This window comes from Mytilus californianus, unplaced genomic scaffold (genome assembly GCF_021869535.1).
Source record: "Mytilus californianus isolate M0D057914Y unplaced genomic scaffold, xbMytCali1.0.p SCAF_2, whole genome shotgun sequence".
In the NCBI taxonomy this organism is placed as follows: domain Eukaryota; kingdom Metazoa; phylum Mollusca; class Bivalvia; order Mytilida; family Mytilidae; genus Mytilus; species Mytilus californianus.
This window is the reverse complement of record NW_026262668.1, coordinates 133664563-133681771: the sequence shown is the minus strand read 5'-3', so window position 1 is coordinate 133681771 and position 17209 is coordinate 133664563. Positions and strand designations below refer to the sequence as shown.

General features: G+C 32.8%; 1 protein-coding gene across 1 annotated transcript in view; it reads right to left on the bottom strand.

Annotated features, from left to right (window-relative positions):
• Nucleotides 1-17209, bottom strand: part of LOC127731090 (uncharacterized) — a 117839-nt gene that overhangs the window by 59768 nt on the left and 40862 nt on the right. Inside the window, exons 35-42 of the mRNA XM_052239950.1 lie at nt 15769-15863; nt 13222-13407; nt 11597-11777; nt 10633-10799; nt 9564-9691; nt 5889-6141; nt 3641-3812; nt 2030-2273 (exon numbers count right to left, since the gene is read on the bottom strand). Coding sequence (XP_052095910.1) covers nt 2030-2273; nt 3641-3812; nt 5889-6141; nt 9564-9691; nt 10633-10799; nt 11597-11777; nt 13222-13407; nt 15769-15863 — 1426 coding nt within the window. The remainder of the gene's footprint in view (nt 1-2029; nt 2274-3640; nt 3813-5888; nt 6142-9563; nt 9692-10632; nt 10800-11596; nt 11778-13221; nt 13408-15768; nt 15864-17209) is intronic.

Below are 17209 nucleotides of genomic sequence, written 5' to 3'. Positions count from 1 at the left end.
TTTACCTGGTAAGTTTGGTCCTGATGTAACATACTGCCATCTCCCAGACTGAGTAATACAGGTGGTGTCAGATCAACAACACATTAAATTTACCTGGTAAGTTTGGTCCTGATGTAACATACTGCCATCTCCCAGACTGAGTAATACAGGTGGTGTCAGATCAACAACACATTAAATTTACCTGGTAAGTTTGGTCCTGATGTAACATACTGCCATCTCCCAGACTGAGTAATACAGGTGGTGTCAGATCAACAACACATTACATTTACCTGGTAAGTTTGGTCCTGATGTAACATACTGCCATCTCCCAGACTGAGTAATACAGGTGGTGTCAGATCAACAACACATTAAATTTACCTGGTAAGTTTGGTCCTGATGTAGCATACTGCCATCTCCCAGACTGAGTAATACAGATGGTGTCAGATCAACAACACATTAAATTTACCTGGAAAGTTAGGTCCTGATGTAGCATATTGCCATCTCCAAGACTGAGTAATACAGGTGGTGTCAGATCAACAACACATTACATTTACCTGGTTAGTTTGGTACTGATGTAGCATACTGCCATCTCCCAGACTGAGTAATACAGGTGGTGTCAGATCAACAACACATTAAATTTACCTGGTAAGTTAGGTCCTGATGTAGCATACTGCCATCTCCCAGACTGAGTAATACAGGTGGTGTCAGATCAACAACACATTACATTTACCTGGTAAGTTTGGTCCTGATGTAACATACTGCCATCTCCCAGACTGAGTAATACAGGTGGTGTCAGATCAACAACACATTACATTTACCTGGTAAGTTTGGTCCTGATGTAACATACTGCCATCTCCCAGACTGAGTAATACAGGTGGTGTCAGATCAACAAAACATTACATTTACCTGGTAAGTTTGGTCCTGATGTAACATACTGCCATCTCCCAGACTGAGTAATACAGGTGGTGTCAGATCAACAACACATTAAATTTACCTGGTAAGTTTGGTCCTGATGTAACATACTGCCATCTCCCAGACTGAGTAATACAGGTGGTGTCAGATCAACAACACATTAAATTTACCTGGTAAGTTTGGTCCTGATGTAACATACTGCCATCTCCCAGACTGAGTAATACAGGTGGTGTCAGATCAACAACACATTACATTTACCTGGTAAGTTTGGTCCTGATGTAACATACTGCCATCTCCCAGACTGAGTAATACAGGTGGTGTCAGATCAACAACACATTAAATTTACCTGGTAAGTTTGGTCCTGATGTAACATACTGCCATCTCCCAGACTGAGTAATACAGGTGGTGTCAGATCAACAACACATTAAATTTACCTGGTAAGTTTGGTCCTGATGTAGCATACTGCCATCTCCCAGACTGAGTAATACAGGTGGTGTCAGATCAACAACACATTAAATTTACCTGGTAAGTTAGGTCCTGATGTAACATACTGCCATCTCCCAGACTGAGTAATACAGGTGGTGTCAGATCAACAACACATTACATTTACCTGGTAAGTTTGGTCCTGATGTAACATACTGACATCTCCCAGACTGAGTAATACAGGTGGTGTCAGATCAACAACACATTACATTTACCTGGTAAGTTTGGTCCTGATGTAGCATACTGCCATCTCCCAGATTGAGTAATACAGATGGTGTCAGATCAACAACACATTAAATTTACCTGGTAAGTTAGGTCCTAATGTAACATACTGCCATCTCCCAGACTGAGTAATACAGGTGGTGTCAGATCAACAACACATTAAATTTACCTGGTAAGTTTGGTCCTGATGTAACATACTGCCATCTCCCAGACTGAGTAATACAGGTGGTGTCAGATCAACAACACATTACATTTACCTGGTAAGTTTGGTCCTGATGTAGCATACTGCCATCTCCCAGACTGAGTAATACAGGTGGTGTCAGATCAACAACACATTACATTTACCTGGTAAGTTTGGTCCTGATGTAACATACTGCCATCTCCCAGACTGAGTAATACAGGTGGTGTCAGATCAACAACACATTACATTTACCTGGTAAGTTTGGTCCTGATGTAACATACTGCCATCTCCCAGACTGAGTAATACAGGTGGTGTCAGATCAACAACAAATCCATCAGTATCAGATGTAATAGAGTTTAGAGCCCCATTGGTTGTTTTCAGCTGTATCTTGACATGATCTTTGTGCTGTAGGTGAAAATTCACCCATTCTACCTCCCTTGTTGCATTAGAGAATACTACCCAGTCCCTTATGACCTCAAAATCATTTGTATTATTACTGAAAATTAAAGCAAAACAATAACTATGTAATTAGTTTTTAAGTTGTGAAGATCTATTGAATAAGGAACTGCTGCTTTGTTGTTTACAAAGTATGAATTATATTAAGTATTTAACAGACTTTCAAAGAAATTGGCTTTTTTTTTTAAATTAATTGTGCTGTTACGCTACTATCTCTGTGACATATGCCCACATATGTCTTTTTCCTCTTATAAAATTAAGAAATGCAATTATTTGGATGAATTCTTGTTTGAGTCATTTACATTATCATATCTAATAGCAGCAAATTATTTTTCACAAAAATAAAATCCAGGGATTCCCAAAATTTTGTTGATGATGGGAGATAACTCATATCTAATTTCATGTACAGTCAAACCTGTATTATGCAGTTACTCATGGGAAGTATAAAAAAATGACTGTTCAAGAGAGGTGACCTTTTAAAAGAGGTTCAGAAAAATTCTGATTCTGACACTGTCTGTGGACAGGATCATGGCAAATTGTTATAGTGTTTTCATTTGGAAGAGTTATCGTTTATGCAAGCAGTGAAATAATCAAAGTGCTTGTGCTTATGTATTTTATAATAAAAAAAATGTTTACTTGACAAGTGTTGTAATTCAAATACACACTGTATTGTAACTTAAATATCAAAGTATAACATATCATCAATAAATTGCATGACATTGACTGGATAGGATTTAAATAATGATTACTTCACTGCACTATTTTGTTTGAAGTATCAATGGTAGTTTAAGGTCGCAAGTCTTGAGTACCATAGGGTTTTTATCATGCAATCTTTACCCCAAAAATGGGGCATTCTGGAGTTATAAATTTGAAAGAAAAAAAAACATTCGAAATATTTTATAAAATGTGGATAATTAAGTTGTTGATATGGTTTTCAATGGAAAATAAAAGGAGCGGAACACGAGAATTTGTTTATTTATTTGTGTTGTAGCACAAACTAGAAAATGAGAATAGAAATACCAATTTGTCAATATCAAATGACAACCTCCTATTTTTTCAAAATTTATTCATCAAATTTTGTTTCTGTTTACATATTTTTTTCTATTTTACCCCATTAATTTTCTTGAAAAATTAGAGAATATTCTACAGCTTTCAAAAACGATAGGAAATAAATTCTTTCTACCATAATTTTGGAAATAGCATGACATATACAACATTTGGTAAAGTATATAAGCATTGTGTTATTTTTTGTATAAAAACTTCAATAATGACCCTAAAAAAAATGTAACATGGATGTAAACAAGATTAAAATTAATGACAAAAATCTTTTTGATTATTTTTTTTATTTTAAATCTATATATTAAGAAAGTCAAGGACATGCTTTCAATAACTTTAATAATCACTGACCTTGCAACCTGTACCTGGATTTCATACTGATTTATATCAGATTCTGGATCTGAGTAATCTTTCCACTGAGCTCCTAATTTAGCAGGATTAGGAGAAAACTGTATGTCACTAAAGTTCTCTTCCACTCCATCAATAACCTCCCCTGCTACTGGTTCTGTCAAATCTACTGTTACTGTATTAAAGATTAAACAAAGTAATTAATATTTGATGTTTTTCCCTTTTAGTTCTTGTAACTGTTATGTAAAAATAATAATGATAGCTAAGTTAGACCAAGATTGTTTTACCAGTAATATGATCAATAATTCCATTTTAACCCTTTATTATTCGTTTATATTACCAAAACTTAGAGAAAGCATCATTTCATTTGTAAGAATCCTTTGTCAATCAGGTTTGAAGCCCTCTTTATGAAACAGTTCATTACAAAAGCACAGACTATACTATAGGTAGTTTCCCTCTCCATCAATGCAAGAAGTAATTAGCAGAAAAAATAAAGAAAACATTTTCCTCTGCTCTTATCCTCAAGAACCGTTGAACTATATTAAACCTATTTAACAGATCTCTTTCTTTGAAGGTCCTTAAGAAGTCATGTTACTTCAAAGACTAGTTAAGGAATATGTATGTCAAGTTTGGTTTATTTTGTTTGGTAGTTCTAAAAAACAATGATAGTTATTGAGAACTCTATTGGTGATTAACAGTCAAAAAGAAATAGAAATATGGCATAGTGTCTTCATCAAGGTAAGGGACAAAAATGTGTATCTGTTATTGCGAATGAAACTTTTCCACAGATTCATCTTCTATTGTTTATTCTTTTGTCCCATTCAATAAATACAATAGCTATTGTTCTTTGTGTAAGTTTATTCACTGGGACCTTTAAATTTCTTCTAAGCGAAATCTATCACTCATTGATTAATTTCGGCGTTTTACGTTTCCGCATTTTGGCACTACTTTTCCGCATTAAAATTCCTACGTTTCCGCATTGTTTTTACATTGATTTTGTTAAAGGTTATTTACGTTTCCTCATTTTAATTTTTAATGTATGCCTCTTCCGTTTGCCAGGTAAACCTGTTGCCCCCTGTTTACCAACGGGCAGGATAAGTCTTTATGATTAAAATGAAACTATCAACTTAAAATGATAAAAATCATACATGGTCATATATCGATTAAAAGTCAATGTTCAGCACTAAAAGTTTATATATACAGATAAATCAAACATATGCAAATGAATATAAAAGATATAACCAAATACGGAATTCAACGCATATGGGGTGACTTTCCACATGGTGACTATTGAAAAGTACTCACAATGTTAAATCTGAATATAATCTACCTGTTGAAGGAATTATATTATCATCATAAAATACAAATTAAGAAAAAATACTATAATAAAATAAAGTCTTATATATCATTATTACCATTTTTTTACAGGTGAAATACAGGTAAAAATGCGGAAAGGTGATATCTATTTATTTTGGAAAAGTACTGCACGAATAGGCAGAAACGTGAAACTGGATTTTTGCTAAAAATGCGGAAACGTAATACGCCCGATTAATTTACCTGAGTAAAAATAATATCTTCAAAATAGACAAAAATACATATTGTAAATAAAAAAATGCATATGATGTTGTCTTTATTCAATATCAATAACATATTTTCAATCTGTTCAATATAAATAAAACATTGATTTAATCATAAAAAGTTGATTTCTGACAAAATTTTCAACATTGTTCCTATTGAAATTTGTTCTTTTTGGTGTGTTTGACAAATTAAAACTGGAAAATGACAATGTTTAATTTAAAGCTTTCTTCAATGAATTCTGTAATATTTTTTTTTTTTAAATAATCCAAATTTCAATAGGATTTATGCTAAAAGTTATGTTCAAAATCAACTTCTCATAATTAAATTAGTGTTTATATTGAACAGATTAAAAATGTATTATTGATATTGAATAAATACAACATCACATGCATTTTTTATAATAATTGTTAAAACATGTATTTTCATCTATTTTGAAGATATTTTTTTACTCAGGTAAATTAATCAATGATAGATAGATTTCTCTTAGAAGAAATGTAAAGGTCCCAGTGAATAAACTACACAGAGAACAAAAGCTATTGTATTTATTGAATGGAACAAAAGAACTGCCAAAAGTTTAAATAGATTGAGCAATATGAGATGAATCTGTGGAAAAGATTCATTTGGTTCGCAATAATTGATTAAGAGGTTGATTTTAATTGTTTTAAACACATACCTCCATTTGAAATACTGACAACTTTTTGTTGTTTAATAGCTCCATTATAAGCCCAGACAATAGTGTAATATGTTTTCTGATGTTCTAAGGCATGCTCAGGATCTATCGATACACAGGTTTTGTGCATTTTTCTACTGATCTCTGTCAGGTTAGCTATGTCAGTAACGTTGACATTATATTCTGAGGTCACTCCTAACATGTATGTAGATATTCCAGACTCAGGATCAAAGAAGTGTTGCCAATTAGAGCACAGCTGAAACAAAAGCCAAACAGAAATATGAAAATAGAGGTACATTTCAAACATACCAATACAGTATAGAATATAAAATCTAAAAAGGTAATGATATATAAAGGAAGATTATAAAATCTAACAAGAGGCTCTCAAGAGCCTGAATCGCTCACCTGTATTTCAGAGGAGAAGATTTTTAAATGTTAGCAAACTTGATGAACGAATTGTGTAAAATTGTCTTTAAAGGGCAATAACTCCTTAAGGGGTCAAATGACAATTTTGGTCATATTTAACTTTTTTGTAGATCTTACTTTGCTGAACATTATTGCTGCTTACAGTTTATATATATCTATAATAATATTCAAAATAATAACAAAAAACTGCAAAATTTTGTTAAAACTACCAATTCTGTGGCAGCAACCCAACAATGGGTTGTTCAATTCGTCTGATAATTTCAGGGCCGATAGATCTTGACCAATTAAACAATTTTACCCCATGTCACATTTGCTCTAAAAGATTTAGTTTTTGAGATATAAGCCAAAAACTGCATTTGACCCTTATGTTCTATTTTTAGCCATGGCGGCCATGTTTGTTGATGGATACAAACTTCGAATACAATTTATAAACAAGATACCCTAAGGAACATTTAGTTAAAGTTTGAAGGTAATTGGCCCAGTAGTTTCAGAGGAGAAGATTTTTAATTGTTAGCAAACTTGATGAACAAATTGTGTAAAATTGTCTTTAAAGGGCAATAACTCCTTAAGGGGTCAATTGACAATTATGGTCATATAAACTTTTTTGTAGATCTTACTTTGCTGAACATTATTGCTGCTTACAGTTTATATATATCTATAATAATATTCCAAATAATAACAAAAAACTGCAAAATTTTGTTAAAACTACCAATTCGGTGGCAGCAACCCAACAATGGGTTGTTCGATTCGTCTGAAAATTTCAGGGCCGATAGATCTTGACCAATTAAACAATTTTACTTCGTCACATTTGCTCTAAAAGATTTAGTTTTTGAGATTTAAGCCAAAAACTGCATTTGACCCTTATGTTCTATTTTTAGCCATGGCGGCCATGTTTGTTGATGGATATAAACTTTGGATAAAATTTATAAACTAGATACCCTAAGGAACATTTAGTTAAAGTTTGAAGGTATTTGGCCCAGTAGTTTTAGAGGAGAAGATTTTTGAAATAGTTTACGACGACAGACGACGACGACGACAGACGACGGACGCCAAGTGATGGCATAAGCTCACATGGGGCCATAATATGATCATTAGGAGCATAAGTAATTAGTAGTCTTGGTATGGAACAGATCAATGTGTTAGAATGGAACATGTGTATTATAATACACCTCTTATTTCCTAACTTGTAATTTACTTAGTCTTTTGTGTACATGAGATCAACACCTGCCAATCAGGGCTTCCAAAACGGTCATATATTCCGGACTTGACCGAAACTTTCATAAAAAGACCGGCTGCTCTCAGCCTCAAACGGTCAAATAGAATTGGTGTGCCACATTTTGTTATTCAAGGCATTTTCATGAAACGGTCATTTCAATTTTTACCAACTATCGATCGATAAAAATGTCCGTTTGGGGCTTTGGGCATGTCCGTTTGGGCATTTTAGTTTATAATTGTGGCAATCTATTTCACAAACATATTTCGGTCATAATTGGGTTTAATAAAACAGAAGCAGCATATTTCAGATACTTTGAAGTGTCTCAGTTAGTCTAATCCTCTGGGTACATAAATGTACGGCTTGGTCTTTAGCTTGTGTACATCAATAAAAAGTAGAAAAAACACGTTTTCTTTTATTTAAATAACAACAAGCTGTCAAACAATTATCCCTTCAATAAGTTATATTGAAGCCATAAATCATTCACTGATTACAGGTTTGTTACCTTTGATGAGGTGTCCTTAGCTTATCTTTATCAATAGAATTAATGATGCATAACAATGTACATAAAGGTAATCCGGTAAACGAGGTCAAACATGTAAGCGTGTATGGAACAACATCCTATTTAATTACGCTTTATAGATATTATTTTAAATGAGCATTCAGTTTTAAAAGTATCCTGATATTTAAAAGTTATTCTTCAAATAAGGATATTTATAAATGAATAAGTATGATATATATTATTTTATTAAACACTGTACATCGTGTTAAATACTGGGGTACTCTCAAGGGGAAAATTTACTAAATAATAGGAAAAACCAATGGACAAATTTCAGTCAATAAATGATTTAACTAAGTTAAATGGTGCCGTGATCACTTCTAAATTATATCAAGAGAACAATGCCTGCTCCGAATTTATTCAGACAATTTCCGATGTTATAGAGAAAGAGGTGATGTCCGACGTAAAGTTAAGTCCCGCCGTGGGAATTATGATCGACTAAGGTGTAGTCAAGGTATTGACGCTTTAGATCAACTTATGAGGATAAGCTTAGTAGGTGTAGATGTTAAAGACTTTGACCCTGTTCCTGCTATCCGCAAATGGCAATCCGTTCGTAACCGCCATGTTTATCAGAACAATGCATTTAGCAAGCTCATGAATGTAAAATCTTTAATTAGATTAAATGAACTCTAATCATGTGCTGTGATCTATGTTTCTTTTCAATGTGCTCATTGTAATATTTATTGCGTGTGTTTGTCAGCATTGTGCTCTACTCACATTTTATTGTTGTTATATGCTTACATAAAATATCATGTTGTTATTCATTAAATTATTTATCAACTGAGTATGTTTTTATTTATTCCTTATTTTCTAAATCAGGTTGGGAAATTGTACAAAGAAAAATGTTATCACTGTTCAGTAGATTTTACACGGTTTAAAACAATATTCTTCATCGGGCCTCCTCAGTGTTATCTATAAATACCGCATCAGTTGTAAAAGTCACGTGGTCAGGTAATCAATACACAAAAAGAAAAGTATCACGTGTATTGATGATCAAGTTGTACTGCAATTAAAGCCAACATCAACAGTTTCAAATAAGATGGCCTTAATTTACAAAGTGTTAAGTACTCACAGAGAGAAGATAGATTATATAAACAGAAACAAAAACATGAGAACAGTCAGGTACTGAAGCTGATTGATGCAATGATGGTTACTGTATTACGATACACAGAAAAATGACACAATACCGAGGATAATATTTTATTTATTTTTAGAATGAAGAAAACAAAACAGTTATAAATAATTTTATTGCATATAACACTACTAATTATTTAGACACATATATCAATTTATGCATCCTCTCAGTTACATTTAAGTATCCAGCTGATCATTGACCGTCAAAAATATTTCTTTGAAAAATGTCCGGCTGTCGTCAGGAAATTTTGGAAGCCCTGCTGCCAATGGTCCATCTAATACCACTCCAGATGTGTATTACTGTATGATAATACACCTATTATTTACTAACTTGTAATTCACTTACAGAATCAAAGTCTTTTGTGTACATGAGATCAACACCTGCCAATGGTCCATCCATTACCTCTCCAGCAACGGGAGGAGACTTGTCTACAATAATAGGCTGGTCTGCTACACCAATACTTCTCAAATCAACTACAATTTTAAAAAGTTCACTTTTACTAGTTTATACCAAATGTTCTCTGCTGTGCCTCAAAATAAACTGTTGACACAGAGATAAGTCTGGCCTGTCAGCAGAAAATTCAAAAAAAGATAATCTGATGGAATAAAGCAACATTGCTAATTAATTCAAAGTCACTGGACTATGAACGAGGGGACAGGGACTCGAAATGGTTAACAAGCTGAGATGTACCGATGGTAATGCAACTTTATAGAATATATCATTGTCTATCATAAGTCATTCCTATTGGTTAACATTGTCATAAACAAAATTTATAATCCAACAATTTTTTCTCATTTTCGTTTGTGAGTATGAGCAATGAAGATATCCATGATCCTTTTGATTTGGAATGGCGAATTGGTAACTTTAATGCAATAATCAAACATTCAGGATTTCAAATGAATAATTACTGTGCTGCTAAAACTTATAAGGAAAAGAATACAAGTTCATAGGGCACCATACCTCACTCACACTTTTATGTGTTCATCTTCATTGAACTATGAAATCATGAGTAAAAAATGTAATTTGGCATAAAATAACAAAAATTCTCCTCACAACGAACATGTATACTAACTGTGAAGAGTTGTCTCATTGGCAATCATACCACATCTTCTTATTTTTATATTAACTTTCAGATAATTGTGACCACAACTTCATGGTAAGCTGTCTTCACCAAAAACTTTAACCTGAGCATGTACTTATTTCCCGCTTTCACAACTCTATGTTAGGGAATAATGAAATTGGGATCAAAACTATAATTTGGACCCTAATTTAAAAAGTTCACATAATAATGAAAATATGTACTAGGATCAAATTGATGTAACCTATGGAACCTGGATTTTGAAAAAAAAGGGTTTGGCAGGCATACCAATTACAAAGAATCACTATTATCTTTTTTTCATTATAAAAATTTTACCTCTGTTTACAACTTTAATTTTAATCCAGACAGGAATACCATCAGTTAACTCTACAAAATATTCTATACTGAGATTATGATCCAGTCTCGTCCAGTCCATCTCATCACAATCTCTCCTTGAATGTCCTAAACAGAGGTCATTAAACTCTATTCCTGATTCAGGATCACTGGAAAGAAAGTAGAACAAAAAGAGAACTTTAATCAGAAATAACTACATATACTTTTATTCTTTTTAAAAATAAGCAAAAACTGTTTTCAGAATAATTTAGAACTGTGTGTCTTTGACTTACAATTAGTGGTTCCCCTTCAACTGACCAAATCACAACTTTTAACATGTAAACTAAGCAAAAGTTTCAAAGTCAATTGACTATGACTTTGTCGAGAAGTGACTAAACTGTAATGTTGAATACAAAAAAAAAAAAAACAACTTTGTCAATTCATCCATAAAAATAGAAAAATTAATAAAAACTTCACAAAAACTTTTCTCAGGGTTGAATATGGAGAAAATTCTGTCCAAACTTTGTAAAATTCCATGAAGGTTTGACAATGTTATTAAACCTAAAATATTTTAATCCTAAACTGTATCTTATTGTTTACTGCAATAAAACACCATTTATCAGTAAAATATGGTAAAGAGAAAAAACAAAGATTTTCAAAATTTTGCCCAAGAAACTATTCAATATTTAAACTTAAAAATGTTTATTCTTCCAAATTTTTTGGTATCAAACTGCAACACATTTATTACTCATTAATTTATGTTCATTTACTTTGAAGGAACAAAATAATATATTAAAGTTAACTGAGATTTCATATCACCAGTGTTTGACTCTTAAGAGTTATAAATGCTTTGAAACAAACAGGAATTTTACATGAGATGACAAAATACTGTGACAGAGTATCAGAGTTTTTGACACAACCCAGTTAGAAACATTGAGGTTTAACTGTAAATGTATTTAGTACATACCTAGAGTTGTGTATTGCCTTTAGTAGATATAAGTCTTCATCATATGATACACCATAAATATCTGTCATTATTGGTCTAGAATTGTCTACAGTATAAGGCACTGTGTGACACACTGTTGTCCCTAATGGTCCTCCATACTTTACATCATTCAGTGCTCTAACAGTAATGAAGTACTCGTCATCTGAAAAAATAAAACAAATTTGATCTGTTTTTACTTTTAATCTTCCATAGTTTACATCATTTAATGAAATCATTTTTAAAAGTACTGATCATCTTCAAATATTTCATGATTTCAGATACTTCACATAACTCAGTGAATACTGATACTCTGCCAAAAGAAAATAATCACAATTGATTCTTATAAAGTGTTGTTGCTATTTGTCTTCCATACTTTATATCATTCAGCACTTTTAACATAGATGAAGAACTAATATCAGCCAAAACGATTAAGGGAAAAACTCTCCTGTAGTTCAATATGGGTAAATATTAATCTTGATTTTACTATCACAAATTCTTGAATGTAAAATCTAAGATTGACAACAGTAATGCAATTGCAAAAAATACCTTGTTAAATGAATTATGAGAAATTGAAATGTGATCTGTGATTGTGTCATCAATCCAGCAGCTAAATTGAATTTAACCCCATAAAATATATGATGTCAAAAAGGGAAATTTACAAACAAATTGCACCAGAATAACTATTAAGAGTACATATGCTTCTCTACATTGGATTATGATTGATATTTGTACAAGTCCAAGCCAAGTTAGTCTTTATTTCATTTAGTTATATTGCAGCTGGATTCTCAGTTCTTTTTAAAAATCTGTTTGATCACTTATGTGTTAATACTGTACTTGTATTATGGTAGATATACAATGTTCCACTGAACATGTTCAGAGGCCAAATTCTTTTATTAATTTGATAAGGTAAATCATTCATTCTAAAAACTTTTCAAACATTAATATACAACTGAGAATACCTCGTACCTGGAAGAATGTTATATGGTGCAGGTATTTGGCTGATCATATCACTATGTGTCCACTGAGGACGTCTTACCTGGAAGAATGGTATATGGTGCAGGTATTGGGCTGATCATATGTCCACTATGTGTCCACTGAGAACGTCTTACCTGGAAGAATGTTATATGGTGCAGGTATTAGGCTGATCATAGCACTATGTGTCCACTGAGAAACATCTTACCTTGAAGAATGTTATATGGTGCAGGTATTGGGCTGATCATAGCACACTATATGTGTCCACTGAGAACATCTTACCTGGAAGAATGTTTTAAGGTGCAGGTATTGGGCTGATCATAGCACACTATGTGTCCACTGAGAACATCTTACCTGGAAGAATGTTATATGGTGCAGGTATTTGGCTGATCATAGCACTATGTGTCCACTGAGAACATCTTACCTGGAAGAATGTTATATGGTGCAGGTATTTGGCTGATCATAGCACTATGTGTCCACTGAAAACATCTTACCTGGAAGAATGTTATATGGTGCAGGTATTTGGCTGATCATAGCACTATGTGTCCACTGAGAACGTCTTACCTGGAAGAATGTTATATGGTGCAGGTAATGGGCCAATCATAGCACTATGTGTCCACTGAGAAATGTCTTACCTGGAAGAATGTTATATGGTGCAGGTATTGGGCTGATCATAGCGCTATGTGTCCACTGAGATTTATCAAACAAATGTTTATGTGGGTCATGGTGTATATGAATCAAATCTTCACACTCCTGGTGACCAACCCAGATAGTATACCCCAGCATTCCTGCTTCTCTGTCCACAAAACCATCCCAGTTTGCTGTAAGTATATCATTAGAATATTAGAGGAATTGTGATGATTTACAATAGTAACTGTAGTTGATCTTATTCGATAAGTATAAGTTTGTATGTTTGGAGTTGTTTCTGAAAATAAGGTGATGAAGTATTCTTGAAATTGGGACAACTAGATTGGGGTAATAAAACAGCTCTGTGGTTCCCATCAGTCCAACCTCTTTTTGGAATTGATGTTTCATAAAGCTAGTGTAAATAAACAGCTGCGCCATGAGCGCATGATACGCCCGTCGTCTTGTGTGTGTATTTTTATGCAATAAGCATAAATAGTTTCTGACATATGGCGTGACATGCGAAAACCCCCTTTTTTTTTTTACAAAAAACTCAATATCTCTAAAATAAAATTTTGAATCAAAACCAAAAAGTATACAGATCTTTAAATTAATATAACTAAGAAGTGTGTAAAATTTTAAGCAATAATCATAAATCATTTTTGAGATACGGCGCGACATGTGAAAACACCCCTTTAAAAAAAAAAAAATCAATATCTCAAAAAAAAAATTTTGAATCAAAACCAAAAAGTATACAGATCTTTAGATTAATATAACTAAAAAGTGTGTAAAATTTTAAGCAATAATCATAAATCATTTTTGAGATATGGCGCGACATGTGAAAAACCCCTCCCCCTTTTTTTACAAAATATTCAATAACTCAAAAATAAAATTTTGAATCATCACCAAAAAGTATACAGATCTTAAGGTTAATATAACTAAGAAGTGTGTAAAGTTTTAAGCAATAATCATAAACTGTTTTTGAGATACGGCGCGACATGTGAAAAACCCCTCCCCCTTTTTTAACAAAATACTCAATAACTCAAAAATAAAATTTTGAATCATCAACAAAAAGTATACAGATCTTAAGATTAATATAACTAAGAAGTGTGTAAAGTTTTAAGCAATAATCATAAATTGTTTTTGAGATACGGCGCGACATGTGAAAAAAAACACACACCTGTTTTAGTTACTAAGTCCTGTAACTCAAAAAGTTTTAATCTTATTTTCACCAAAAAGTATACAGATCGTTTGACCATCATAAGAAACAACTATGTTAAGTTTCATGAAATTTGGATAAGTCATTCTCAAGTTACGGTGCGACATGTTTACGCCGGACAGACAGACGGACAGACAGACGGACAGACAGACGGAGGGACGCCTGACATTTGTATAACATAATACGTCCCGTCAAAAATTTGACGGGCGTATAAAAAGGTCTCCTAAAACTAAAACATTTTAATATTTGTTAAAAGATAGTTACATCTAATCAATAATATCTAGAAATTTCAAAATATTTGACTAATATCCAATTTAAGAAACTCTACCAAGTGAGCATTAGAAATATCATTGGTAAAACATATTTTTGAGGTCTGGAGCTGGCATGTCTGTAACTGCTAGTAGTCCTTTGTGAATTTGTGTATCATTGTCATTTTGCATAGTTTCTTATGTTACCTATTCTGACATCGGACTAGAAATTCTTATAAACTGAGTTTTACTGTGCGTATTGCTGTGTGTTTGTTTATTCTACATTGGCTAGAGGTATAGGGGGAGGGTTGAGATCTCACAAAACATGTTTAACCCGCCGCATTTTTGCACCTGTCCCAAGTCAGGAGCCTCTGGCCTTTGTTAGTCTTGTATGTTTTTTTAATTTTAGTTCATTTATATGTTTCAGATGTTTAGTTTAGTATTTTAACTGAACTAGTGCATATTTTTGTTTAGGGGCCAGCTGAAGCCCGTCTCCGGGTGTGGGATTTTCTCACTGTGTTGAAGACAAATTGGTGCCCATGGGCTGTTTTCTGCTCTTTGGTCGGGTTGTTGTCTCTTTTACATATTCCCCATTCCCATTCTCAATTTTATTCTATACACAGGAGTCAACAAATTAAGAATGCTTACTTGATTTAAGTATTACTCAGTAATTTGATGAAATGACCAAATGTTAATCAATTAGAAACAGTTAAAAGTAATCAATTGTAACCAAAAAAAAATCTTTTTTATGAAAAAAAAGTTCAGTCAAGTGTATCATTACCACATGTGTGTAATGTACGTTGTACATTAGAACAAGACCTGAAGTATGGTTAATGGCTATTGAAAATTGAAATGACAATATATGTAACACAGTCAGTCTGAATTTAAAACTGCAGCATTCAGTTTGAGAACCATTGACTCTTTTTACCTACTATCTCTTGTGTACAGTAAATTGTAAATTGAACCTGTGCCATAAATGATATGTATTTATAAACTCTTCTGAACCACAAATTACAACTTTGAACAGGAATATATCCAAACATTTATTGGCTCACGTGTACTGTATATTGTACAACGGAACAGGACTGTACCTGATATATATCTATTAGCTCTGGTGTACCGCACATTGGACATTGGAACAGGACCATTAAATACAGTCTCTGACCGCTCACCGTCCACTATAAGTCTGCAAGTAAATAATTACTATATTAATAGTGCATTTGCATTTCCTTTTATTTAATACAACTGATTAAAAAAAAAAACGAAAAAAAAAACATTTATCTTTTAAAATATTATCAAGAAAAGGACACAGAAAAAAAATAATAAACTCCATACAAGCTTTTATATGGATAATTAATATGGAAAATGTCAATAGATCTGTAGACATGGATGGAACAAACCTATGATTCTGTATTTGAGGATGTACATGGATGGAACAAACCTATGATTCTGTATTTGAGGATGTACATGGATGGAACAAATCTATGATTCTGTATTTGAGGATGTACATGGATGGAACAAACCTATGATTTTGTATTTGAGGATGTACATGAATGGAACAAATCTATGATTCTGTATTTGAGAATGTACATGGATGGAACAAACCTATGTTTTTGTATTTGAGGATGTACATGAATGGAACAAACCTATGTTTTTGTATTTGAGGATGTACATGGATGGAACAAACCTATGTTTTTGTATTTGAGGATGTACATGGATGGAACAAACCTATGATTTTGTATTTGAGGATGTATATGGATGTAACAAACCTATGATTTTGTATTTGAGGATGTACATGGATGGAACAAACCTATGATTTTGTATTTGAGGATGTACATGGATGGAACAAACCTATGATTTTGTATTTGAGGATGTACATGGATGGAACAAACCTATGATTTTGTATTTGAGGATGTACATGGATGTACATGGATTGAACAAACTTATGATTCTGTATTTGAGGATGTACATGGATGGAACAAACCTATGATTTTGTATTTGAGGATGTACATGGATGTAACAAACCTCTGATTCTGTATTTGATGATGTATGGAACAAACCTATGATTCTGTATTTGAGGATGTATATGGATGGAACAAACCTATGTTTTTGTATTTGAGGATGTACATGGATGGAACAAACCTATGATTTTGTATGTGAGGATGTACATGGATGGAACAAACCTATGATTCTGTATTTGAGGATGTACATGGATGGAACAAATCTATGATTTTGTATTTGAGGATGTACATGGATGGAACAAACCTATAATTTTGTATTTGAGGATGTACATGGATGGAACAAACCTATGATTTTGTATTTGAGGATGTACATGGATGGAACAAACCTATGATTTTATATTTGAGGATGTACATGGATGGATCAAATCTATGATTCTGTATTTGAGAATGTACATGGATGGAACAAACCTATGATTCTGTATTTGAGGATGTACATGGATGGAACAAATCTATGATTCTGTATTTGAGAATGTACATGGATGGAAACAAATCTATGATTTTGTATTTGAGG